Source organism: Branchiostoma lanceolatum, chromosome 9 (genome assembly GCF_035083965.1).
Source record: "Branchiostoma lanceolatum isolate klBraLanc5 chromosome 9, klBraLanc5.hap2, whole genome shotgun sequence".
Lineage (NCBI taxonomy): Eukaryota > Metazoa > Chordata > Leptocardii > Amphioxiformes > Branchiostomatidae > Branchiostoma > Branchiostoma lanceolatum.
The window spans coordinates 1,934,947-1,962,794 of NC_089730.1; the positions used below are offsets into that span (position 1 = coordinate 1,934,947).

The 27,848-nt window shown below is 41.6% G+C and overlaps 2 protein-coding genes across 3 annotated transcripts; one reads left to right on the top strand and one right to left on the bottom strand.

The window, feature by feature from the left end:
• Positions 1-683: 683 nt before the first annotated feature.
• Positions 684-12,729, bottom strand: LOC136441587 (uncharacterized). Of its 2 annotated transcripts, XM_066437959.1 has the most exons (10): positions 12,509-12,729; positions 7,191-7,293; positions 5,751-6,388; positions 4,979-5,029; positions 4,628-4,743; positions 3,740-4,003; positions 3,103-3,210; positions 2,753-2,788; positions 2,500-2,589; positions 684-2,076 (listed from the first exon to the last, which is right to left on the bottom strand). In XM_066437959.1, exons 3-10 carry the CDS (start codon positions 6,367-6,369, stop codon positions 1,759-1,761), a joined length of 1,602 nt encoding a protein of 533 aa, XP_066294056.1. In that variant the 5' UTR covers positions 6,370-6,388; positions 7,191-7,293; positions 12,509-12,729; the 3' UTR covers positions 684-1,758. The 2 variants fall into 2 exon arrangements, with proteins under 2 accessions (XP_066294056.1, XP_066294057.1); XM_066437960.1 differs by lacking the exons at positions 3,740-4,003; positions 12,509-12,729 and having other exon boundaries at positions 7,191-7,505.
• A 76-nt stretch (positions 12,730-12,805) lies between these two features.
• On the top strand, positions 12,806-26,686 carry LOC136441588 (glutamine synthetase-like). Its single transcript, XM_066437961.1, has 8 exons — positions 12,806-13,069; positions 15,772-15,956; positions 16,432-16,593; positions 16,987-17,133; positions 19,412-19,539; positions 20,158-20,357; positions 21,166-21,321; positions 25,710-26,686. The coding sequence occupies exons 1-8, from the start codon at positions 12,969-12,971 to the stop codon at positions 25,834-25,836; spliced, it is 1,206 nt and encodes a 401-aa protein (XP_066294058.1). The 5' UTR covers positions 12,806-12,968; the 3' UTR covers positions 25,837-26,686.
• The last annotated feature ends 1,162 nt before the right edge of the window (positions 26,687-27,848 follow it).

Below are 27,848 nucleotides of genomic sequence, written 5' to 3' on the forward strand. Positions count from 1 at the left end.
CACAGGCTTTCCAACGATATATGATGCATTGAAATTGATCAAGAAAGAACGGAAAAATGATCAACCAAAGTAAAGTTTCCAAACTTTTTGTGCGTAGTTTAATACAAAGTTATCTAAGTGTGATATCTCGTCTTCCAGTCGGATGTGAGCAGCCGCTTATAATTCGCGCATTGCTGAGCGGATGTGAGGAGCCTTACTACACCGGGAAGATCTGCACCTTGACGTGCAAAGATGGCTTATCCAAAGTGTCCGGAGACTCCAAAATCATCTGTGTGGACGGTTCCTGGTCTGGGACACGGCTGGTGTGCCAACGTAACGTAAACGGTATTTCTTCGATACGAGCTAAATGAAACCAATCTGGCATAACAATAAACCATCCCTTTTTTCTGTTATTCTGTCAATATCATGGATTAGCTTTGCACTAATGCTATATATATAAATGTTATATCTTCTCTCAAGTCGTGCTGATACCATAATGTTGTAATTTGAAACTACCGTCCGTCGCACGCTGAATGACGGTGCTCTCGGACAGGTGCTGACATTTTTCCGGGAGAGAAGATTCGTCATTGGTATCTTGCCGTTAATTAGCTTATATACAGCAGCTATTGTTTCCATATTGGCTTGAAGAAAGTGCTAAGGTCATATTAACGTGTCCAATAGAAAAACACCACAAAATGGCCGTGTCGCACACAACAACCCGTTTGTTGAATCGGTAGAACGTCAATCAGAGTCGATCCCCACCGTTATGGCAACTTGTTCATTATTCATCGGGACGTTAACTGGATGCCGTAGCAATAGTAATACTACTATTTATATGTGATTATTAGTATTAGGATCACATTTCTAAATACGCTCTATAGTCAGATGAAAGACACAATTTATATGCAAATATGAACAAAATTGTAATATTCTATATGTATTAAGTATAGCGATACGAAATTGTAATATTTCATATGTAAAAAGTATAGCGATACGGCGTTTCCCCTCTGCTTCTAACTTCATAGTGCCTGCATACATACATACAGTACTGCAACATAAAAAGATTACAGAAATTGTTATGATATGCAAATATTATGATTAGCGTAACACAACATGTACATGTCCGCCACAAGGGTTTTCCGCAATGGAGAAAAAGACGAAATCTAATTGAATACTGACTTATGACAATCAGGCATTACAGATATTGAACGGTACATGGAAAAACTTCCCACGTGTTGGACATTTAAAAAACACTTCATCATGAATATGTAGTCTCATTCTGAATTACATGGTTTTCTAATGTATAATAGTTTCCCAGAATTAAGTGATTAAAGTTGTCATACCTTGCGCATTATACAGTTGTCGAACAATTAAGTTATTACTATCATACGTTGATGAAGGTTAGACATCCAAGTAATAAGATACGCCCAAAAAACAGTTACTCAAGCAACTGGACAAAATTTTGAAAGAGTCAGACGTTTCAGGCAGCATTATATACTAGTACTATCATATACATCTAGATCTACGAAAATAAACAATAGTTCTTACAATATCAATCCATAAAGCAAAAGGGAAGAGATTGCAGTGTATTCTTCCATGGGATTCAAGTTTAAGTACATAAAAATCACGTTATACCACATGTACACATGGCATCTATGACTCAATGACATTTTATCTACACTGCAATACGAGAGAAATCCCAATGGTCAAGAATTCTTTACAACGTCCTTGAAGTCGAATCCAGATATTTCCTTTACGAGCATATTTGATATCTAATCATCAGATTTCCTGAAGTGGCATCATAGAATTTTGCTTCTTGATTAAGGACATCAAACAAGACGAAATACAATCTACGGACCAGGACACTGCGAAATCCACCTCAGAGACCTCTACACAGTCCAGTTTCCAGCCGAACTCGTGCATCTCAACCAGCTGACACAGACAGGCGCGCTCCCAACAGAAGCAGAAGCCTTCCTCACACAGACAGGTGTCCTGCTGGATGTGTCCACGGGACCTTCGGGTCCATGGCAGCTGCTTGTTGACCAGGAGCCGGGCGAACAGGTCACTGTACTTCAGCAGCAGGGCGTCGGCTTCAGCCTAGAGAAGAAATGTGAAACAGTGTAGACTGGGCTACGTTGTTTTGTGCCAGTTAACGTTATGACGTTATAACGTTACTTCCAAGAACAAGAGTTCGGAGACCTCATGCCTCCATCAAATATTTCAATTATGCAAACGACTTACACATTTAATCTATGCATTGTTATGTACACCTTTTACTAACTGTCACATGTCACAAGTTTGAAATTACTGACATTTACCTCTTGGATGAATTATTACACTTTTGCAAAACAAAAGACACAAAAACCGGAGGTTCTGCTGCAGTATCAGATAGTCCGTTGGAACGTACGCACATACGAACAGAGTAAAAGCTATACCTCTATCCTTCATGGTGGTAAAAATATAAATGGACAGAACTATACAACAGGAACTAGAGGTACAAATGAAATAATATACATGTACCACTTGGTCTGTAATGTCATCTTGAATGTTAACTTCCACTGAGGATGGGTCCTGTGTCGCCCTGGCCATCAAGTCTTCTTGTATTTGCAACTGTAACACAGACCGTGCAGGATGCCGCATTGTGATATGGCCTAGATGGGTGCTATATATTATCCAAAATGAGGTATACATAAAAAAATTATGAATAGTCATAGATTATACACCTTCTCTAAGGAAATCACATTAATCAGAAGAAAAAAAAAGAGACACTCACCAAACAAGATCCTCTCTCGTAGTACACAAAATGAAGCTGGTTAGCAATGTGAGGACAATAGCCTTGTTATTGCGAAGACTGAGTACTGAAACACTACATTATTATTCTAAGCGTTTTAAAACACTTCCGAGAAAGTAAAATGGTTAAGATAAGTATCTAATTGTTATATACAGTACACAAGTAACAATGAAATCAAAACTATTGATATCGATCCTCTTGCAGTTTTTTTTATCTTTGAAAATATACCTTTATGTTATCAATAAGACAATTATTCATCTTATGCACTTCCTGACCTTAAGACACAATGTACACAGGAACAGGCGTTAAATCAACCATCCAATGAAGGATACAACAACCTTAGCGACACCAAGGTATTTCTCTGTCACAGTCGCAAGGATGTGGTATTTGGCCAGGATTTTGTTCACCCCCACCATTGTCCGTGGCATGGATTTGTTCATCTGCAGCGCAAAAATGGTGGCATGCAGTTAATGGCTGATTAAAGATTATATAGAGACTCGGACCAAATCAATACAAAAGAATTAGCTACCTATAGCTATACAGACACTTGGCTGCTATATGTGATCATACAGAAATCCTTCGCCAAATCATTGTATGTCTCGTTTTGGATTAAAGAATTCATTAAAGCTGAGAAATATTTCACTCTAACTAAGTCCTACATTCTGAGTCATAAAAGATTGTCAAATCCCTTTAGATAGCATGTCTGACTGTACTTGAAGACAAAACAACAACAGCAAATACATTGATTAATCAATTCCTTTGATGGAGTCGAATGTGAAACAACTCTCGGAAATCAGAGGAAGGGGATACTGTAGGTCAGGGGGCTGAATAAAAGAAGGGTTTTTAAATTTGAAATTGATAAGGTGTAACTGAGACAGCAGCAAGGCGGTGCAACACAAATTTTCAATTGCTTAGGAAGCAGCATGTAACTTGTTCTGATTTAGATGAGAAATGAAGAGTATGACTTACTAGGTGACGCGGTATCAAGTAAAGCATGAGGGATCCAAGTATTGTCCAGCTGCAGGTAGAAACCTTGGGCAGGGTTACCGCCAGAGGATGATAATATTGTTGTTCGTCCAAGTATGGGAAATTAATGCTCGCTATTATCAGGATGAACATTATCGCAACGACCTTGGCGATATGGCCTTTCATGCTGTAGTACCAATCGTAAAAGGCCATCTTGCCAGTCATCATCAGTGTTTTGATAACAGCGACGGCATCTTCTCTCTTCACCTAGAAATGGAAGTTTGTATTCATGTGAGGCGACTAGTCAAAAAACAACCAGTAGTACATTGCAATTGGTTCTTCGGTGACGATAGAGTCCGCAGGGTACAACCTACGTCACCAAAATGGTGGAAGCCTGATAATCTCCGAGCAGATCTATTGGTGGCAATAACAGTGTCCAACTGGCATTATTATTGGCCACCGAGATTTGCAAGCACTCAAACATGGAGGAACATTTTATTTTAAAAAATGGTGTTATTTCCTCTCATTGTGGCCTTATTAACAGCCATACGAATATTGTCAGTGCTAAGGCTCTTACAGGTAGTTTATACCTTGCATTTGGGACAAACTCGGTGGGAGTTCCGCGCCTTGACTAAATGAAATCATACCCAAGCTTCCTATAACTTTTAAGTGTAGATATAACAAGGTCTGTCAACACAGAGTGTGACTGGAATATCCCCAGTTTTATGCTTTTCTCTGCTGTGCTCGCGATGAAATGAGCAAACTGAAAAGTTTCCAAACCTGGTGACTGCAATGTAGGCAATTCTTTATTTTATTTGCTGCTTTCCATACAGGATTTGTGGGGATCCGATTTCTGATGATAACATTAAGTTATATTTAGATGATATCTACCCTTATTCCCCTGGACATCAGCTTAGAGGGGAGAATCTGTTCATCGAACCGACAGCATGGTATCTCCCACGTGCGCTCTGGTTCCATCTTCAACACGTGCTGGCCGTTATTGTAGTCTGGGAAAATAACAACGTGAGTTTAAAGCTTGTACATTCGTGATCATGAGGCCGTAAAAACAAGACTCAAAAGAATTTTTTGATAATTTTTTTTAATACATTTGTTATCATGTTGGTTGTTGTTGTTGCACTACGTATACCAGAAAGTACGATATAGAATGCCCAAGCTGTTCAAGATAGTCATACAAAAAAGATGTGGCAAAACTACATGCAAATTTTACTAAACTGTACTTACTTGGGTTCCAGTTAAATGTAGAGGATGGATCTGGGTTGCAGCCAGGTTCAGCTGTGGTGAATGATAAGAGACATAGACCAGCCCGTGGGTATATATATATATATATATAAACATATATACATATCTATATCTATATCTATATCTATATATCTATATATATATATACATCTTTCTCTCTCTCTCTCTCTCTCTCTCTCTCTCTCTCTCTCTCTATATATATATATATATATATATATATATATATATATATATTCATGCTTTTCAATACATATATATTTTTCATTACTTTTCAATGACAGTAACTTCATACTCTTCAGTTGCGACTTGGGTTGTGAGGGACAAGAGTTATGCAAATTATGTGCCTAATTTGCGTAGTGAGAGTCGGTACCATTCTTTAGAAGATGAACATTTCATAACGGTGTTGCACGTAGTTTATGTGAATTAAAGATTTGGGCGTCATTTGCATCACTGATGAGGAAAAGCTGAAAAAAACTACCAGATGAATAGGGCTTCAATAAGTTCAACATAACTATGATATTTGGAAAAGGGTATGCTGAACAAACATCATGTTTATTGGAACCTTATTTGAATAGTCGATGAGAAAAGACTGTACTATATAAGTGTTAGAAAAGGCTATACTCTATAGGTCTTTATCATGCAAATTAAGTCATCATTTTCAAAGTTGGATAAGGTCATAGGAATCTTGTTCATTTATATTCATTCATGCATCTGCTGTTCAATATTAGAATATTATATACTAATAACGTATTACCTTTCAAAGCGCCGATGAACCTGTTGATGAAATATGGCGTCCATGCCTCAAGGTACGTCATGTGTCGTAGGAAGTCAGGCAGCAGGTCACACTTGTGGAGCATGACGGGAATGACCTTTCTATTTTCCTCTGTGAGATTTTCGCTCATGACTAACTGCCGTTCAAAGTCGCACCACCTACTCTCGACGAAGTCTCGCGAGAGTACGAAGACAGTCTTTTGACTTTCCTGGATGGAACGTGCGATATTTTTGATGATAAATGCCCCGGGAGTGAAATCGCGCTCGTGGATACAGCACTTGAAGCCAAACTTGTCTGATTCAAGAGTATGAATCATGTCCTTTACCCATGGTGCATCAGCACTGCTGTAGCAGAAAAAAACATGGTACTTCTCACGCTCTCCGAGAGGGGGCGCTACTCCAACCTTCCCGTCCTGTCTGTCACTATCTGTATCATGGTCTTCAATCCTGGCCGGGGAGTCAGTTTTAAGTTCCTCGCCATCTCTGCCGTGCGCTGACGCAGGGGGATGTTGAGGTCCGTTCGAATCGACCTTAGAATCATGGGAAGTATTTGCATCCTCCACTACAGTGCTGCAATGACGAGTTGAAGACAGTTCACTCATATTTCCCAACCTATAATACCTGTAAGTTAGATAGATGATTATGAGAAAATCAAAAACAGTTTAACCTTTAGCGCACCCAATTCTCTAATGATAAAAGGGTTAGGCAGCAGGGAAAAGGTTGGCTAGAACTAAAAATCTGGTACCGTCTCTTGTCAGGACAAGATCTTGGTTTCGGCTCGGTGGTTTTGGTTCCTCTTTTTCAGAAACAAAACGGCTCATATACAACACACGGACTTGGTAGAACCGAGGCTAACGTTGCAGAAAAATGACTGATATGACCCTGTATGTCTATTAATGTCTATATCTATCATGCAAGTAGGTTTGAAAGAACTGAATACCACGTAGTACCTTTTGTAGTGAGCAGAAAACAGCTCGACAACCAGTTCTTAAAAGATCAAATTATAGTTTCGGCGCCTTGGACAACGCTCACTCATACTTACAAATCTATGGTCCCTGTACGTTACCTTAATGATAGGATAGATAAATAAGATTATTAGAATCATAGATACTGATGAATATATGGTTCTAACATTTATATATATGTAGTATACAATACATACGAACCTACATATATGTCTGGAGGCTAATGTACTACCTACCTGCTCGCAATGTCGACTAGAATTAACAATGGCGTACCTTGTATTTTTGTCTGGGCAAAGGCCAAAAGCTTGGTTTCGTCCCGATGGTTTCGGTTCCTCTTTTTCAGAAACTAGCGGCATGTATACAACAGACGATAGACGTTACAGAAAGATGACCAATATGACCATGTAGGCCTATCTCTATATCTACGAATAGAATTGAAATAATTGAAAACTCCATACCTTCCGTAGTGTGTAGAATGTTGTTTGACAGCTGCCGGCCCTCATGAGCTCCAGGCAACTAAGTTTCGGCGCCCTGGGATTCCCTTTAGTTTCGGTCGTCGCCCTAAAAACCAATAAGAATCCCAAAAATTTAAATTCAGCTTTGTCTCCGAGAAGGGAAGTTTTGTGTCGTCTCTTCGAGAATCCTTGCAGCTTTTAGAATCGATGAAAATGTGATATTCCGGTTTATGCTGGCCTTATGTGGGTTGGTGTCTTGACGATCGCTTCACCGACCGATCTCGGTTTCGGAGGCTAACCCGGAAGTGAGTTGTGGTCGCGCATGCGTACTGGAACTATCCTAATGTCGGATCAGGTGACGTCAAGACTTTTACAGGGCAACGTCGGGCAAATGTTATAGATGACATCCACCGGAGGCACCAAATCTCATGTGAAAAGTTGCTATAGATAAATGAAGAAAATGCTTTAATTTATGAATCTGAAATTCGTAAAGCAATATACAGTTCAGAATCAGCACGCCTGAAATACAGAAACATGCAAAGATAGTCACAACGTTAACATAGCTGAAGGTCATGGGTCATGAGTGAGTGAATGAGTAACATAGCTTCTGATCAAAGGTTTTCTCCATTTGTCCAAAGCAAATTAGAATTGAGTTCAACCTTGTCATGTAATGTCCTTGATATGATTTATAGCGTAATAATCTATTCACACTTTTTTTTTTAAGTACAACAGATTTCAAGAGGCTCGAAGATTTGAATACATATTCAGATGTGAAAACTCTCACAATATTAATGCAAACATATATGTGGATGAATAGACGATTTTTGTTGTTAGGAAAGATATTGCAACCCCGGTACCCACGATTATCCCTTAATGATTGTATCAAGACATCACGGATTCACGTATGTTATAGCCTATATTGTTTAGTTAGTGGAATTCTAAGATTTATTTTGTATTTATATTTCGTAGTTTGTAGTTGACCGCACTAAAGTTGCTGTACTTTATACGACAGTGTCATGCCACGGTCTGGTTACACTGTGAATACTGAAAGTTTCACCTCCCTGTGACAGCATACTATAGCTGAAAGTTCTGCTTAACAGTCTGCAGTTTACCTCCATAAATGGTAACGTTACACGTATGTACCGTCATCTGTATCCGTGTATAGCCGGTATAACGGCACCGCACTTCGGCGTTACACACCAGCTTCGCAGGCACGCGGCGTGGTAGCAGATGATTATATGAACACTGAACGGCATGTCACATCTAACTACAAGCGTTGTTCAAAACTACCTAAATGATACCAGGCATTCTCCGACATTAATTCACGACGTCATGTGCATGGTATTTCAAGGTCAAGCAGCAATGTTAACATAAGAACAATTCTGCAAGGTCAAGGTCGAAATAGTGCACAATACCAAGGAGGTTATAAACCTCCTTGACAATACACACAATACAAAAACAGACATGGTCACAGTGTACGGAGGGAATGAAGACCAAGTTGTGTATTAATTAAAAAACCCTTACAGCCCGATGAGCCATCAGGGCTGACTTGCAGCCTTCCACCCGATGAGCCACCAGGGATGGCTCAACTGGCTTGGGTTTCGGCATTCTTCGGTGACCCTCGGCAAAGGTCGGATACAGCCTTGTTAGCATGCGTCAGGGGAAGCCCAAATCTGACGGAAGATCCCAAGTGTGTTTGGAAAGTTTTTGCCGTGTTTTTTTTTTAGCTCAAAATCACGATTTTTCGATGTCCGAGTCCGATGAAGAACTCAAAAGGGATGTTGGCACAACTGAGGAAGGGATTGGCAATGTTTCTAGCATCAGAAGGGACAGTAATTTGATAAAAACTTCGGCATTTTGAAGTCCCTGTGCCGACCCTATGCTAGGTAACAGTGCTACAAACCTTTGTTTTCTTTCTTTGCCATGAAAAAATCGAGTGGATGGGGGTTTATTGTAATTGAGTGAGGGTCATGATTGTCTGAAATTGTTTGTCAACTTTTTGATTCAGCCAAATTTCTGCCTCATGTTTGTTTACTTCGCCGATGGGGAGGGGGGCATGTTTTGACATGTATTTACAGGTTTGCGATGGCAAAGCCTGTTCTGGCTTCCCTCCAAATCATTTTGGGGAAATTTTCCTGGACAAACAGTAGAGGAACACTGATGAAGCCCATCATTTTACAAGTGGCCAAGGCTTTAGGCACTATCTTTGCTAGCAAGAATAAAACAGTTACAGTTACTTACATACATTGTTTGATGTTTCTATTGCTTCAGGAAGAATAGCAAGGCAGTCTAGATTAGTTTTCTGTGACTTTCAAAGTGATTATAGACTTTGTGGGTGATGTCATATACATTTCAAATATTTTTTGATACTTCACGAAGAACTTTTTTTCTGTCCTTCTTGTGCAGTATCATTACTTACAAACCAGATACAGTCTTTTTTTTGGTTATTTTCATATTCTATAGGTTCTCAGCTTTCCAGAAATGTATAGTTTTACCTATCTAACATTAATATTAAGCACTTTACAGCCCTGAAACAATTCCTAGGTGGGGGCTCCTGAAGCCCGAAAATTTTAGTTACGATTCCTGTGTGCACGTGAAAATTTTATCCCGTCCTTTAATGTAACCGATATGAACACTTATTGAAGAATACGCGGGTATGTGTCTTGGCCAAACTTGTACACCCATTTTCCCGCTTACAACCTTGCAAGTTTGCAGTCTCAAAGAATACTAGTTTGCGCATGCGCACTGCCGATCCAGGAACTCGCATGGACCGACACAGTATGCATACTTATCACCAAGCAGATGTAGGGTTCATCTTGTTCTACTCGGGTTGACATTTTGTACATTCTAGGCTGAATAAGAAAATGAAGGAATAACGCTCATCCCCGAAATGCCGCAAAACCATGGGTGAGACAGGGCAGACCCTGACATCTGCTTGGAGATTAGTATGCATGTCACGAATGAGTGTGTTTGTCGGCGCTGGAAAAGGCCAGGGCCGCACAGCACCGGTGTATTAGTCACGCACAATTGATTGACAAAACCGTGCCAAATTGCAGCTAAGTTGTTTTTCGATGAACATTATCTTGCTTTCATCTGCTTGTAGAATGGATAAACAACAGTTCGTCGTTGTAGGAAACCGGTCACTTTGAAGGCCAAGTTTATACAAACACAAGAATATTAGTCGCAAGGCGGTTGATCATGTAACGTTACCTAAAAGGGGAATCTGTCGTCTCGAGTTTTTGTTGCTAGCGCTACATCTACAAATATATTGTTTCATAATCGAATAAGGTATCATGTTCCTAAACGTTCGAAGTTGTGACTAAGAGCCCCGAGTCGCATTCGTCGTACCATGATGAGGGCATTCTTGTGATAGTCGTGCATAATATTTGCATATTTAATGGCGATTTAATTAGTTCTGTCAAAGCCTGTTAGATTGAAACTCGCAGTCACTTCATCAAAACAGCCAAGAAAAAGAGGTTTGCCCTTGCATCCCTACATCCAGTTCCTCTTCACGAATATCAGTATCTAAGTCGTACTGTCATCAATCAAATGTCCAAAGTCCAATTAACTCCAATAAGTTTAAAATCATCAGCAATACAGAGACTTTATCGTCGATTTTTTTACCGATCAGAGGATAAGGAGGGGGGGGGGGGCAATATATACCTTCTCCTTAAACACATATGGGCATAAGATGTCAACATAGAATACAAAATACAATCATTAGGGGGTCTCATAAAGATCTATACACCTTTAGAATATCAATATAATTCATCTAGGCATTCTCGAGTTATCGTATTGACAGACACTCAGACACACACACGAGAACTCCCGAAAGCAGAGCCTTCTTGGCGAAAGCAATGAAACATGTTTCATAAAATTACCGTAAAGGATACTTAAGACACAATTTCCGTGTGGATAGAATTATAGATAAAGCTGAATGTTCCAGATACTAGCAACCTATCAGGGATCTAAATGCGTTTGTTTCTGTCAGCTACAGTATTGCAAGTTGTCAGACAATTTTGCTTGCGATAATTCTTGCAAATATCCAAGCCACTATCCCCTCCCTATCATAACCATCTGAGACATAAGATATATGTCATATCCTCTTGCTAAGCTGAGATCAATCCCATGCTTTTGCAAATCGTTATAGCACATTGAATTATGTATATACAGGGCCCGAAGTTCATTTTCTGAAATAGGTGCACTGGTGCACCCAACCAGAGAAATTAGGTGAACAGAAGAAATTTTTGCGTCACCACAAAATAAAGTTGAATGTCAGCAAAGCAAAATTACAAATTTTAACGCTCTTGAGAACTTCAATCTGTAATTCTATAGCTAACTTCAAAATTGCAAACAAATTTTTTATTTTTTTATTTTTATTTATTTTGATTTACCACATTTTGTGGAAGGATTGACATAACAGGTGAACTATCACCTTTTCAAGATGTCATCCCAGACCGGACTGTAAGATTTGGACCATCGCACACCGGGGCATGCCCCTACTCTTTTTCGAAAGGTGTGGTGGGTTCTTTAACGTGCGCGGGGTGTTGCTCTCCCCAAACACGGGACCTCCATTTAACGTCCTATCCGAGGGACGTCCCTAACCCTAGATGAGCTAGGTACTCATTTACACCTGAGTGAAGTGAGGAAAGTCGTGTTAAGTGCCTTTCCCAAGGGCACAACGTCGGGGCGCAAGTTCGGACATGTCTCTGGGCGCACCTGGGATTAGATCCCGGGACCCATTGTTTGACAGCCGCGTGCTCTACAGTTGCGCCACACGACGCCACAATAATACATCAAATAAAGTATAACTATTACAAAAGGTGATATTGCTTTTTCTGATACTTACATTTCAAGAATATTCTGTATACTAGTGTACAATAGTACCTATACCCTACAATGACAATGATAATGATCATGGTAATAATAATGATCAGAGAAATGATGATGATAATAATTATCGCGGTAAGGGCTGGCTTTATCATATTAGATAAATTGAGTTGTAACATCTGATTCCTACACATATGTGTCTAATCTTGATATCAATTTTTATATACATATTGATATACATATTTCCATTACCTATGTATCTGTCTGTCCATAAATGTCGACTCTCCAATATTAGCTGTCGGTGTAATGTTTTGTAACATTTGACAAATAAATCTTGATATCCTAACATCTACGCGTTTACCTTTGTACTAGTTTTTATAGTACGTTAACGTAATTCTCAACACAATTTTCAACAGATGTGAATATAACATTATCGGTAAGAAATATCACTCCTAGAGGATGTAGCATAAATCCATTTTTTTGTTACAGACCTTACTGTAGCGTATCCCTCAAGCGCACTGGATTTTCAAGACAACATTAACGAATTCCAAGGTCTTCCTTGCGTGGATTTCTGCACGTAACATTACGTCTGACGTCACGGAAAATCCCGACTAGTGGCCATCAGTATTCAAAACGTGTACGTCATCTGGCCCAACAAGGCTAAAATTCAGGAATCAACTGGTTAATATGATTTTACACAGGCCCTTTTTCAACGCGATGGAAGATGTTCGAATATTCGAACGTCCCACGGTTTGTCGCTCTTCGAAGAAATTCAACCCTGAGAGTCTTCTCCCTGTGTGCCAGCTGACATCAGCTGATCGTACTGTATACACTCGCCAAACATGAACGGTTAATGATCAACCCCCTTGAGCCGAGGTCCTGCCATTTCGTCACACAAGCTTGCCGGTACACGGCGGTGTTTCCACTGCCAGTCAGAGGGGCGGACCGACCATGGTTGTCTGTACAGCTGTTTTTGGGATCCTGAGATCTAAGGGTGGGGTGGGGGGCGTGAGGAAGGTAGCAACAAGATGGCTCGCAGTATCTGCCCACAGGTGAGACAAATGCACACAGTCTTCGCTTCCAACATTCTTCCAGTTTTACTTCTATGTGTCTTACAAATTTCCATGGCGATTCCGGCTCTTTAGAATGAATGCATAATGAGTGTTAAGTTGTGTAACGACGGGGAAACGGCTAACATCATGTCCTACTTTGCTGTGCTATACATCTGTCAAACAAAACTAACATTGCTCGATACTTGCCATGTCTAAATCTGCTATGTAAGCAATATTTGAAATGTAAATGTAGACAGTTGTTAGTAGATGATTTATAGTACAAGGCTGGGGTCATAGTTTAAGAACAGGATCTGAGATGGCCATGACCGGAATGGGGTTAGTAAAGTGACCCCCGCCCGGCTTTTTTTGTCATTGCCACGTCCACAGTCGCCGCATGCCTTCATACAGCGCAACATCCGGGATCCATTCCTGCGTTGGCAACACCGATACGATATTTCTAGGGGTAAGGGGGTGTGGCATCGGTTTGTTCTTGTTGCTCAGGGTTGATACTCAAGTTAGTAAGATGTATCAATAAAAGCAACGTGGAAAATAAGGGACGAATCAAGATGACACTGGTCACGTGCAGGGTGCTCGTGACAAGGGACCGTCCATTTATATTTGGGGTGCATGTACGTCTGGGCCTTTAACGAAATTGATTGTTTAATTAATAAGATCTATAATATCCCCCATACGCGTTATTATGTAAAAAAGTGCTAGATCACGGTAAAATGGAAGAAATTCTACCGGAAAGTAAGAAGCTTATCTTAAATTCCTTTCTCCCTTAGAAGTAACTGTATTGTCCCTAAAGTGCGGGTCCTTTTCTCTAATGATCAATGAGGTCAATAAATCGATGACTAACCTATTAACCCAAGGATCACATTTGTTATGTGGGTAGGGAAGAGTTTGATGACTACATAATGAGCTTAGTAATTAGGTATATTTTTGTTTACTAGTGTAACTAGCAGACTAGTGTAGATCATTCTCTAGATGTTATTGATTTCCCAAATCACACAGTATAACATTATGTTGCATATAGAAGAAAAAAACACACAAAATAAAACATAATAGCTATTGTAAGTTTAAACCGGTGGTTGAATGTATTGTAATTGGAAACCTGGTTAGGACCTTATAGTATGGTGGTACATGTTAAACCACGCCCCCTGTATTCCCAGACCTTACAGTATGGTGGTACATGTTTAACCACGCCCCCTGTATTCTCAGACATTGCTGTACATGCTTAATCGCCGTGTATTCCCAGATCTTACAGTACATGTTTAACCACGCCCCCTGTATTCCCAGACCTTACAGTACATGTTTAACCACGCCCCCTGTATCCCCAGACCTCTCAGGCAGTACATGTTTAACCACGCCCCCTACATCCCCAGACCTTATTCTTCTTCTTTACTGCTTAGCCTCATATCTAAGATTATCAGCAGTTGCGCATGGGTTAGATACAACACAAGTGTCCGGATCAAGTAAAACGAATGGAAAATAAAGGAGAGGCACTGAGGAACATAAACAACTGAATTTGTGTGTGCAAAAGACAGGACAAGTGAATTTAGTGAGTTAGTAATACATGTATTTACATATATACAAGGACGTGTAGGGGTGTCTCAATGCAGCAGGGTCTTCCCCAGTTCGGTTTTGAACTGGGAGAGGGACCCCGCCTCCGCCACACCAGGCTCAAGTTCGTTCCACTCTTTGATGGTCCGAGAGCCTGTAGTAGTTGTTCCTGTACGCGATGGCCTGCAATGTTTGGGAGTGATAGGTGCGGCGGGAGCATCGAACCACCGGGACAATCATAGTCGTGTGTGGAACATAAACAGTACCATGGATGATCTTATACAGGGTGACTTGGCGGGCAATCTTTCAGCGCACTTCTAGCGTTTGCCAGCCCAAGTTTCGCAGCATAGCAGTGACTGAACTGGTGCGTCTATAATCATTTCTCACATATCGGGCTGCTCTTCGCTGAACCATATCAACACTCCTCACCTGTTCCCTGGTGTGGGGATCCCAAACACAACAGCCATACTCAAGGACAGGTCTTACAAGAGCCATGTAGGCTCTCTCCTTGACCTTGGCCGCTGTGCTGGAGATTCTCAGGCAGCGTCTCAACATCCCTAACTGACCCTAAGGTTCCGTTTGCCTTTGAAGTTGTTGCGTCGACGTGTTTGCCCCAGGTCAAGTTTGAGGAAATGTGAAGGCCAAGATATTTGGTACAACTTACCTTTGCCAGAGGATGATCATGGAGGGAATAGGGGAATATTATTGGATTTCTGGAAGCCGGGACTGACATCACCTCACATTTTGACTGTATGGCAGTACATGTTTAACCACGCCCCTGTATTCCCAGACTTACAATATGGTGGTACATCTTTAACCACGCTCCCTGTATAACCACACCTTACAATGTGGTGGTACATGTTTAACCACGCCCCCTGTATTCCCAGACCTTACTATATGGCAGTACATGTTTAACTACGCTCCCTGTATTCCCACACCTTACAGTGTGGTGGTACATGTTTAACCGAGCCCCCCGCCCCCAGACTTTCCAGTAACTTGGTACATTTTTAACCACGCCCCCTGTATTCCGACACGTCACATGTTTAACCACGCCCCTGTATTCTCAGACCTTACATGTTTAACCACGCCCCCTGTATTCCCAGACCTGACATGTTTAACCATGCCCCCTGCATTCCCAGACCTTACAGTGTGGCGGTACAGGTTGGCCAGTCGTCTATAACAGAGAAGACCGTTCTACACAAGTACATGAATTTACCCCAGCCAGACAACAAAGTCCAGGTGTCTTACGTGTGGATAGACGGTACAGGAGAGGCACTCAGGTACAAGACTAAGACGGTTAACTTCGAGCCCAGCACTCCTGAAGGTAACTCTCAAGTATTCAAATACATGAATATGTTATACAGGGCTTGTCTCACTCATGGGTCAGTTTGATATATATTTGCTTCGCTCACTCGGTGGTTTATTCGGGGGGAAGTATTGTATGTGTGTCGGTACGATATGTTTCTGCTGCGCAGATTTTGTATGTTTTGCCAGAGGGCATTGTCATTTTAGGAATCGAAACGTTACATATTTTCTTTTTTAATTGTATCAGTCCCAGCGTAGATGTAATGTCAACTCTCCTAAAACCTCCAGGTTCCCTAAAACCGCTACATTAGAAATGGCGTTTTTGAGGCCTTCTCAAGTGTGCTTAAGTTTGGGATCACTGATGGTGCATTACTGAATGTCTTTAGAGTCGCTGGTGAACTTAATGTGACCGTCTTATGCTACCTCGGTAAATTATGAGAGTTGTCACGTTGATGAAGGTTAGACATCTTATAGATTTTCTTTTCTTTCTCCAGAACTTCCACAGTGGAGTTTTGACGGGTCGAGCACAGGGCAGGCGCATGGGCACAACAGTGACAGATACCTCCAGCCCATCGCCATGTTCAGAGATCCGTTCAAACTCGGGAAGAACAAACTGGTACTGTGTGACGTGTATGATCAGGACATGCAACCCGCAGGTTTAGGAATCTTTATTTCATTGAAATATATATCTCCATAATACGAAAACCTGTATATTTACACAACAAATTTAAAAGTACATGAACTATCGTATGATCTTCTAAAACTGCTATATGCTGCATATGATCATATCGCTATATTGGGTTTAACTATCGTTCACTCTACATTTTTATAAGATCTGAGCATTATTTACATATTTGCACATGGTAAGGATTGTAAAATATAGTTGAAATTATCAATAGAATGAAATGCATACAGTAGATTAATCGTACTCAAAGGGAGTGTAAAGAAGGCCGATTTTCACAACATTGAAAATATCATTAGCATTATTTTACGAAAAGCAAGAGTAGCAAATGAGAAGTTGATGTATTGAAATTGTTCTTTTTGTTTAGAGAGTAACAGAAGAAAGTCGTGTATGGACGCTATGGTTCCCGTGATGCACCACGATCCGTGGTTCGGGATGGAGCAGGAGTACACCTTACTGGACGTGGACGGACAACCCTTCGGCTGGCCTAAACGGGGCTTCCCCGGCCCGCAAGGTGGGGATGGATGGATGATTCTCTCTAGCTTTCTCTCTGTCTCTCTCTCTCTTCCTCTTTCTCTTTCTCTCTCTCTCTTTCCCCCCCCTCTCTCTCTCTCTCTCTCTCGTTCTCTCTCTCTGTCTCTCTCTCTCTCTTCCTCTCTCTCTCTCCCTCTCGCTCGCTCGCGCTCTCTTTCTTTGCATCTCTAGCTTTCTGTCTCTTTCTGTCTCTCTCTCTTCCTCTCTCTCTTTCTCCCCCCTCTCTCTCTCCCTCTCTCTCTCCCTCTCTCTCTCTCTCTCTTTCTCCCTCTCTCATTTTCCATCTGTAGCGCTCTTTGCCCTCTCTCTCATTCTCCCCCTTTTTAGTCCGTTTTTTTCTATTTCTTTCTATCTCGTTTATTTTTTCAAAGTCTAAACGGTGTCATTCCGCTGTCGTTCAACTAAATTACACAACATTTACCTCATATACACCAAGTTGCACTTTGCTGTAATTTTGGAAAGTCGACAAACTTATTTGCCGTCGAGCAAAGATCTCTGTTCACAGTGCATGTGTTCTTTTGACTTTGGCTCGTCTAGATACTTTATATGAGTCACGTGCATTCTAACCAATTCTGAGCGTTAAAAACTGCATGACCATTGTATTCACAGTGGTTCGAATATATGTTTGACATCTACATTATACTATAATTCATATTATCATAATGTTAAAAAAAGGTTATTTCAATGCTTTAAAAAAAAGATATCTTGAACACCTGGATATCTGAAGTGTGCATACCTCGGAGATTATTGTTTATACATTAGTAGATCTTTTCCGATTAATTTTTTCTAATGTGGCGGTCTTATAATACCCGGTGGCATTGTGTGAGTTAACGTTTATGAGAGAGGGGGTTGTTTGTTACTAAAGGATAAATGTGTCTTTCTTAGGAAAAATACCAAAAAAGAAGCGCTTACGTGTATATAACGCAATATAAAAGTCTTTATCTATACAGTTCATTTACTTTCTTCAACAACATGATTAAGTTGTGCCTTTCCCCGCGGCCGAGTCTCACTGACCTTGAACAAGACACTCAAATAAGCCCCCCTCCCTACCACACATCAAAATGCCAAATATGTTGATAGCTAGTGGTAGTCTCCCTTATTATGGACCCTTCTAATCGTAGTTCTTGTTGATATTTGATCACCTGAGTAAATGATGGCATTGTGTCGGCCTGGCTATTTCTACTCGCAGTGCCGGGCAAAGTCCAGTCAGGCGCCACGCGCGGAACACGTGAAGTCTAGACGTGACTTTTAAATCGAGCGGTCTACAGCACCTGCGGCCATAGTTCAGTAGTTCAGCCAAGGACACACCTATAAGCGCACATATTGCGCCGTTTTTTATGGCATTGTCAGTGAATATCCCGTTATTATGATCCACATAAAGAAACAAATGAATAGATAGATAGATAGATAAACTGTAGGCTGACTCCTTCTCCGCAATATTTTAGTCAACTTGAATGTTTAATCGTAAGTTTCTGTCTATTTAAATCACATGGTGGCATGTATACTGTAATTAGTGCTGAGGCGATATCCATTTGAGAACCTTTTGATTAAGTCACTATTGCTACGGAAATACTAAAACATGCAGTGCTGTATGATGTTTTACATGTCGGTACGGTCACATTTGTCGTTGGCCGTCGTATAACTTTTAATCAGGCTGTGACAGAAATAATCGCTGAAAAGTATCTAACACACCCTTTGCTCGGTATAACAAGACGGCTGACTTTTGTACAACATATGCACGACTTTCCTAAGACAATGCCCTCAGCTTACGGATCGCACGACGATCGCACGACGACTTATGACCGGGCCCAAAAAGAGGCGTATCATAAACGTGCAAGTGGTGTAATTTGATTGCAACTTGTTTTAGGGTTCATGACTTATGACCGTCCATTTTTACTGTGCAGTGTCAGCAAATCCTTGGTTAGGTCATATAGAGTGTATATTCCTGATCAGCTGAGGTAGCGATTTATAGCTGACTTTTGTACACCTGGCTGTGCCAATGGTACAGCACAAACCCACGCGTACGGATGGCACTTAATGAGCATGGCCCTTACTTCGCACGGGAAAGCTACAAGACGGATCTTTCACCAAACACACAGCTAAAACAATTATTAATTACTTTTAAAACAACAGCAATGACCACCTTCTCGAATCCAAAAGTCAGAAACAAACACATTCACACACAAACATACACGCACAAACACGCAGTTTTCGTTAGATAAACACTATCATACAGTGAATGATATGCTGTTCCTTAGGTCCGTACTACTGTGGTGTGGGTGCAGACCGTGTGTTCGGGCGGGACATAGAAGAGGCGCACTACCGGGCCTGCCTGTACGCAGGCATCGACATCTCAGGAACAAACGCCGAAGTCATGCCCTCACAGGTTAGAGTCTCAGTGTTACATGTCTACAGATGTATCGTAATCTCTCATAATTCAGACGGCCACTTGAAAAAAACGTTGATTTAAAAGTGCAGCATCACTAATCCCCGATGTATGCACGTACACTTTAGATTGCCAGGTGTTCAACTGAAGTCCTCGATAACACAGTTCGTTTTTCAAGTGGGTACTCGGCGAATTATAAGAGTCAAGTTACGTAGTTAAGGGCCTTGGAGCCGTTAACCTATTTAATGATGGAAAGAGATCCAGTTCAATTTTAATTTGATAAGCATCACATCGATTCCTGACATTCGAGTGATACTGAAAAAGACTGTTATGATAAACGTGATAAACTGTTACGATTTTCTAGCTTGCGGAAAAGTTTGTCCAAACAACAAAGACACCCGGGCGTTCCTTTACCCCTTACCATTGGCTTTCCAACTTACTTTCGACGTTGCGTGCCATAGACATATACTATTGAAAAATGTTGTAGTTTTACACTTCAAATAGACGTTGACAATTGACAAACAATTTAACAAAGATATACAATACGCATGCAATCTGTAAATATAAGCATAAAATAATATAGATATCTAAAGTAAGGATCTTTCCCCTTGTCCGCAGTGGGAGTACCAGGTCGGCCCGACTGTCGGGGTGGCCCTGGGGGACCACATGTGGATGGCGAGGTTCTTGCTGGACCGGGTAGCGGAGGACTTCGGCGCGGTGGTCAGTCTCCACCCTAAACCCGTGTCGGGCGACTGGAACGGCGCAGGCGCACACATCAACTTCAGTACCAAGGAGATGAGAGGGGAGGGCGGCCTGAAGTGAGTAGGGCTCAGTTACATTCATGGTACGATAAGTTTATGATAGTTCGTATCACACAGTCCTAGTGCGATTCAGTCAAGTAAAGCTGCCAACACTACACTGGTAAATTGCTCCAACTTTGCTGTGAACTTTTCGCCAATTTGCCCATGCGGTCACTTTGACGTCCGACGTCCGGGTAAATCGGGGATATCACTGGACTACGACAGCTTGCGTAAAAAAATTACGTTTATGTTTACCTTCACGGAAGGGAACACATTGTTTTTTGCCACGTTTCTTCTTCTAAAACAATTAGGTCATTGGCCTAGACCAGACGGCTGTCACCATGGATACTGGAGGTATAACAGACACTATATGGTGTTCGATTACATTTATGTAGCAAGTGGCAGGACAGGGGCTGGTCACCATATATATGTATGAATGCGTTTGAGTGAGAATGAACAGACAGGTAGTTTGTTAGGCTAGACCAGGTGAAGATAACATCATGTATTTGCCTGCAAATGCTACCTTTCTAGTTATTTTTTCAATTGCCTTTTGATAACAAACATTCCCATCTTGTTTTACAAATTTCAATACCTCTTATGCATGACTGTGTGATTTGCCATGTAAAACCTTTTTTTTCTAGTTATTGTCAATAAGTACTGCTAGTTCTGCTAGTTCATTGTAGTCAAGCTGAAGAGTGATGGATGTCACTCGAAACGTCCGGAAATAAATCTCCGAATTTTTATCCAGTTGTAGAGTCTGAATTCTCTTTATATATTGTTTACCTGGATGTCTAACCTTCACAAAGAAAACCATGTCTATTTGCAGATTCATAACAGAGGCTTGTGAGAAGCTGGCGGCTCGTCACAAACACCACATCGGGAGATACGGCAAGAACAACGAGCTGCGTCTCACGGGTCTGCACGAGACGTCCAGCATGGACCGCTTTTCGTTCGGCGTGGCAGACAGGAGCGCCAGCGTGCGGTATGTTGAAGTACTACAGCTTGTTTCGCCTGGTCTTTCGCACGATTTCGTGCGATTCATTGAATAATAGAACATATCTGAACAACGTGTGGCCACCCGTGGGAGAAAATATGATGTGATATTTACTGGTTTGGTTAGCATAACCGATGTTGGTTCCGTCGGCTTGTGTGGGGGCCGCAATCTTGAATTGTGACGACACAGATCGCCATCTTGTATTTGTGACGTCAAAATATGTGGAGGCCATTAAGATCGAATCTATTGCGTTTACCAATCAGCTATCAGACCAGCTACCAAGACCCCGGAGGTAATGTGAATTAGCTTAGCGTCCTCATTATCAGTAGTCAAAGATAAGGATTAGCGTCATCCCAGGATATGTGAAACTGTATCGCGCCGTGTGACACGCAGTTTTTCCCGCGAAAAGCTAGCAATGTTACGTCTGAAACAGATACTCCGTCAATAACCAGCGCCCGTACATCCCGCGTCTCGTAAAATTGACCACTGACACATTGATTCGCCTAGTCAAGTTCTGCTTGAGGATTTCACAATTTAATAAAGTAAAGATATAGTCAGGGGTCGGACCCACACAACTTGACCCAGATCCTACACGCTTTACACACCTATGTACCGAACGCCCAATGTACCGAACGCCCTTTGTTCCGAACGCCCTTTGTTCCGAACGCCCTTTGCTTTGTTCCGAACGCCCTATGTTCCGAACGCCCTATGTTCCGAACGGGTACACAAAAAGGCTTGCTGGACGGATTATTCGCTGTTTATCTAAATGAGGCCCGTGAACTTGAAAAAGTGATTAGGACACATCGGGACATAGAGTTCCTAATGCAAGTATCAAATTGTACGGGCCGGATTTGATAAACGAGCCACGGGGGGTCTAACCCTTCAAGAGCGGGTAGGACTTATAAAGGCTTGCTGGACGGATTGCAGCGCTATTTGCTGTCAATCTAAATGGGGCCCGTGAACTTCAAAAAGTGATTAAGACACATTGGGACATAGAGTACCTAATGCAAGTATCAAATTGTACGGGCCGGATTTCATAAACGAGCCACGGGGGGCCTTACCCTTCAAGAGCAGAAAGAAAAGGGTACATATAAAGGCTTGCTGGACGGATTGCAGCGCTATTTGCTGTTCATCTAAATTTGGCCCGTGAACATCAAAAAGTGATTAGGACACTCTGGGACATAGAGTACCTAATGCAAGTATCAAATTGTACGGGCCGGATTTATTAAACGAGCCGCGGGGGGTCTTGCCCTTCAAGAGCGGGTAGGAAAGGGGACTTATAAAGGCTTGCTGGACGGATGGCAGCGCTATTTGCTCTTCACCTAAATGAGGCCCGTGAACTTGAGAAAGTGATTAGCACACTCTGGGACGTAGAGTACCTAATGCAAGTGTCAAATTATACGGGCCGGATTTATTAAACGAGCCACGGGGGGTCTTACCCTTCAAGAGCGGGTAGGAAAGGGGACTAATCACTTTTTGAAGTTTTGAAGGGTTAGACCCCCCGTGGCTCGTTTAATAAATCCGGCCCGTACAATTTGACACTTGCATTAGGTACCCTATTTCCCAATGTGTCCTAATCACTTTCTCAAGTTCACGGGCCTCTTTTAGATGAAGAGGCCCATTTATTTATCTCATTTATTTGCAATCCGTCCAGCAAGCCTTTATAAGTCCCCTTTCCCACCCACTCTTGAAGGGTTAGACCCCCCGTGGCTCGTTTATTAAATCCGGCCCGTACAATTTGACGCAGTGTCCTAATCACCGTTTCAAGTTCACGAGCCACATTTAGATTGACAGCAAATAGCGCTGCAATCCGTTGAGCAAGCCTTTTTGTGCACCCTTTTCTTTCCGCTTTTGACTGTTAGACCCCGGAGGATCGTTCATTAAATCCGGCCCGTTAAATTTGATACTTGCATTAGTTACTCTATGTCCCAATGTGTCCTAATCACTTTTTCAGGTTCACGGGCCAGAGTTAGATAAACAGCAAATAGCGCTGCAATCCGTTGAGCAAGCCTTTATAAGTCCCCTTTCCTTCAGGCTCTTGAAGGGTTAGACCCCCCTTGGCTCGTTCAATAAATCCGGCCCGTACAATTTGACACTTGCATTAGGTACTCTAGCTATGTCCCAACGTGTCCTAATCCCTTTTTGAAGTTCACGGGCCACATTTAGATAAACAGCAAATAGCGCTGCAATCCGTCCATCAGGCCTTTATAAGTCCCCTTTCCTACCCGCTCTCGAAGGGTTAGACCCCCCGTGGCTCGTTTATTAAATCCGGCCCGTACAATTTGATACTTGTATTAGGTACTCTATGTCCCAATGTGTCCTAATCACTTTTTTTGTTCACGGGCCTCATTTAGATAAACAGCAAATAGCGCTGCAATCCGTCCAGCAAGCCTTTTTGTGTACCCCTTCGGAACATAGGGCGTTCGGAACATAGGGCGTTCGGAACATAGGGCGTTCGGAACATAGGGCGTTCGGAACATAGGGCGTTCGGAACATAGGTGTGTCCCCTACACGCTGACTATCTGTTTTCCTTCTGAAACGGAAAACGGGAGGAACACAGATCTACGACTCGAAATTCACGGCCACGCACAATCCCGCATCCGAAATGTTTGTCTCCAAACTACAGCTATAACAAGTTCATACAAGACCGGTGCCGTGCTATAACAATGTGAGATCATGTGTCAATATGGATACATGGTCGCCCTAGCCTGTATTTACACAAGCTCTCGGCAGGAGGTTACTGACCCCCACGGCGGTTACAGGACCGGCCGGCCACTAGGAGCGCGATTCGTCAGGCTTATGGTTGCTCCACCTTCCGTTTGTTGCATTGTCTCTCTTACCCGGCGACCGCGCCCTCATGTCTGCTCTTACCCTGGCCGGAGCGCAGACTAGCACCGGGTCGCTAGCGATTTCCTTCGGCGGCCCAATAACAGTCAGCCCGCCCGATCTTAATCAACGCTCCGGGGAGTTGTAGCCCGGGGGAGTGGGCCGCGCCCCTTTACTGGTAAGGGCCGCGCTGGTCAACTCTGATGTCCGTACCCTCCCTACATCTGGTACTTATTTCCTTAGCGTCAACTTATGGCTAAAGCAGTCTCCGGACCAACAAATCGGCACACAACTATCACACATTCAACTCAAAGCAAAACTCAATAGCAATTCATATTTATAAAAATCATTAAATTGATATAGCAAACCTGAAGTATATGTAACACAAATACTTAACTCTAATTTCGTTTAGCTTTTTGACAATCCTTTTTTAAATTAAGGACATTTAATATTCTTTTTCTTTTCTTTTCATAAAACTATTCTCTTGTAGAATACGCAAAAAATAACTCTGGACAAATTTCGGAACACATTATTATATTCCATTCATGTGAAGGCAACTGCAGCAAACTACAAACAAAAAGAAAAACACGCGATGATAATTACCTTTTTAAAACTTTTGCGCTAACATACAAGGAAGTGTTCAGAGAACTTGCATCAAATAAACGACATTGACGAGTTTAAAAGTGTCAAATCTTACAGTTATCAATACGAAATTTTAAAATGGGAATACAACCATATCCCGCAATTGAAATGATCACATCATTCAGTCCCCTTTAATTTGTAGAATATTACATGAAGTTAAAAGAACCAAAACAAACAACAGAACGGCTGTCATATGGCTTCCAGCCACCTCTTTGATCACGAGTGAACTCTTGCGTGTTTTCAAAGAACTGCAGGTCAATTTTATCTGTCTGATTCCAGGCCCAGTGCCGCTTCTAGCACCTGCGGAGCGTCCTCCTTTGCGACCCTACAGGGTTTCTGCGACAACATTTCCGATATAGCTTCTGCAATTTACACCATAGATTTTCTAATTTTGCCGCTTCTTTGTACAATTTACAGTATGGTCGTGATTTTTTTCTCATTTTTTTTTTCATTAGGCCATGTTGATTTGATAATATGGATGGCATCCTCTTCGAACCCCAAAACTGATGTGAGCATGCATGCGAATAAAAGAAGTTTAAAAATAAAGAAGTTAAATTTATTATGAATCTAGGTGGTCAGGAAGATTAAATGAATGACTAAACGCACAGAGAATGGTATGCCAAATAATGGATTCTTCATTTTTGGTCTTTCACATCTTCCTCATTGATTTTGGTGTCCGTTTTCCGCAATGTATTTTTGCAATTTACGGCATATATTTGCTCATTTTGTAGCTGCTTTGCACGGTCTACAGTATGTTAGAAAACCTTTTTTAGGAAATGGACGAAAATTGATGCGCATATGGGTGCCATCCATGTGATCAAGTCAATGTGGTAAATGCAATTCGTTATATCAGCTTTTAGTTACTAAGTATTACTTTTTTTACGAGGCTGTGTTTTTGTGCGAACTAGGATACCGAGAGCCGTGCAGGACGAGGGGAAGGGTTATCTGGAAGACCGCAGACCGGGGTCTAACTGTGACCCGTACGCCGTCATAGAGGCGCTGGTCCGGACCTGTCTGCTGGATGAAGTGGACTAGAGACTCACTCGGCTCAGTCACGTTAGTCGTAGGACAGTCGTACGATTTTGATGTCGTACGATGTTCAAGCAGGCTGTGATAGAACTAGCCTCCGTGGCGAGCAAATCACTGAGCAAATATCTAAAACAGCCTTTTTCAGGAACAAGACAGCTGAAATGTGTACGACAAATGCACGATTCTCCCGATATTAGTTTGTTATCGTACGACAATCGTACTGTGATCGTACGACGAAAATGACCAGGCCTTTACCCGACGTCATTTTACGTCCGAATATGCCATGTCATAGCAAGGGAGAATGGATTTATTGTTATATATGTCGAATAACAGCGATTGAATAATAAGATGCATGGGCTAAATTTCTTTCCTATTGTGATATGTTGTAATAGTATAATTGTTTCATGTAATGAATTCGTTAGTGGGCTTAGAAATGGTCTAACATAGCAATTGTGTTTCTGTGCCAATCTCTACAAAGGAAACTGTGTTTAAAAGGACCTGTTAAGCCCCCACCTCACTGGACCCACGGCACGCTGGCGGCGTCGCTGCGTCCTTAACTGGATTTGTGTTACCATTAACTTTATAATGGGGATATCATTCAAGACGTACAGGTATGACCAAAAAGACAACAAAACACACAAAGCTTGAAAAATTCGTGTTTTTTCGATGAAAGTCGTTGAGTGCTTTGTCAATTCGATCGGCCGCAGCGACGCCGCCAGCGTGCCGCGGGTCCAGTGAGAGGGGGGCTTAAGGCCCCTGTTCCACTTAACGGCGATCGGGCTACGACCTCGCTGCACCTTGATTGGATTTGTGTATCCCTTGACTTTATGATTTGAATATCATGCAAAATGTAAAAGTATGATTGAAAAGACAACAAAACACACAGTCTCAGAGCGTTAGAAAAATACTTTTTTCATCTATGATATTGGTCGAACGCTTTGTAAAATCGTTCGGTCGCAGCGAGGTCGCCGGACATGTTGAGCGGGGGTGTAACGTTAATATAAGTACATGTATCTCACATCTCAACAGATAACTATACTATCTTTATTGATTCATTTCTTTATTAGTGCAACAAAAGATGAGGCAGAAACCATATTTCTGGGTGGTCGAAATCGTTTATGTTAATAAGGTCTGATAAGTTGTTGACAGGTGACGTAACAGTACCATGTTGGTTGGTGAAAAATGAAGGAGTCATATCTATAAATTTGCATGTCTATATTTAGTATATCGATCGTCTATTAGAAGGTCATTTTGCTGTAAAAAGAATATTATCAAAAGGGTACATGCAAGTTCTAATTCACCTGGCAACTCTAATTCAATAACCCAGCATGGCGGTTACGTGAGGTTACGTCATAATGACGTCAGTGCAAAAAGCCTATCAGGGAAGCCTCGCCATGATGGCCGCTCCCAATCAAAGTGAAACACACCTTTTAAATATGTGCATGTTAAAACCGCTAGGACGTCTGAAAATAAAAAAAACTTACACTTTTCGTACAGCATCCTTTATAATTTATATGGTCTTTTTGTGAACGATAGGATGGTATGGCATGGACTAACTATTACTTCTCTTGTGACTTATTCTGTTACGTACAAAATGGTGTTCCCGATATTTTAGGTCCTACGTCAAGGTAGGGAACTAGTGAACGATATGGCATGCATATGTCTGTGCAAGGAGGTTTAAAATAAACCTCCTTGGTCTGTGGAACTTGCAAAATATCAGCTGGACCAAATTAAAAATGTGTATTACCGTATTGACGTGGCTTTTTTGTATGATGTGCTAATTCTGTACTAATAAAGAGGATATTTGTTGTCACAAACGATGCAAATACAGCAGTCAAATCTTTCTTTAACTGAGACAATGTTATATAAGCTTCTGGATTTATGATCACAACCGCATGGTGTCGCTGCAGTACCAAATATGATCATGGTCGATGCTGTTGGGGAAGTGTTGTTGACTGTTGTTCTTGACAAATAACGTAGTACATGTATAATTATTTGTGGACCCAAACAAACGTCCA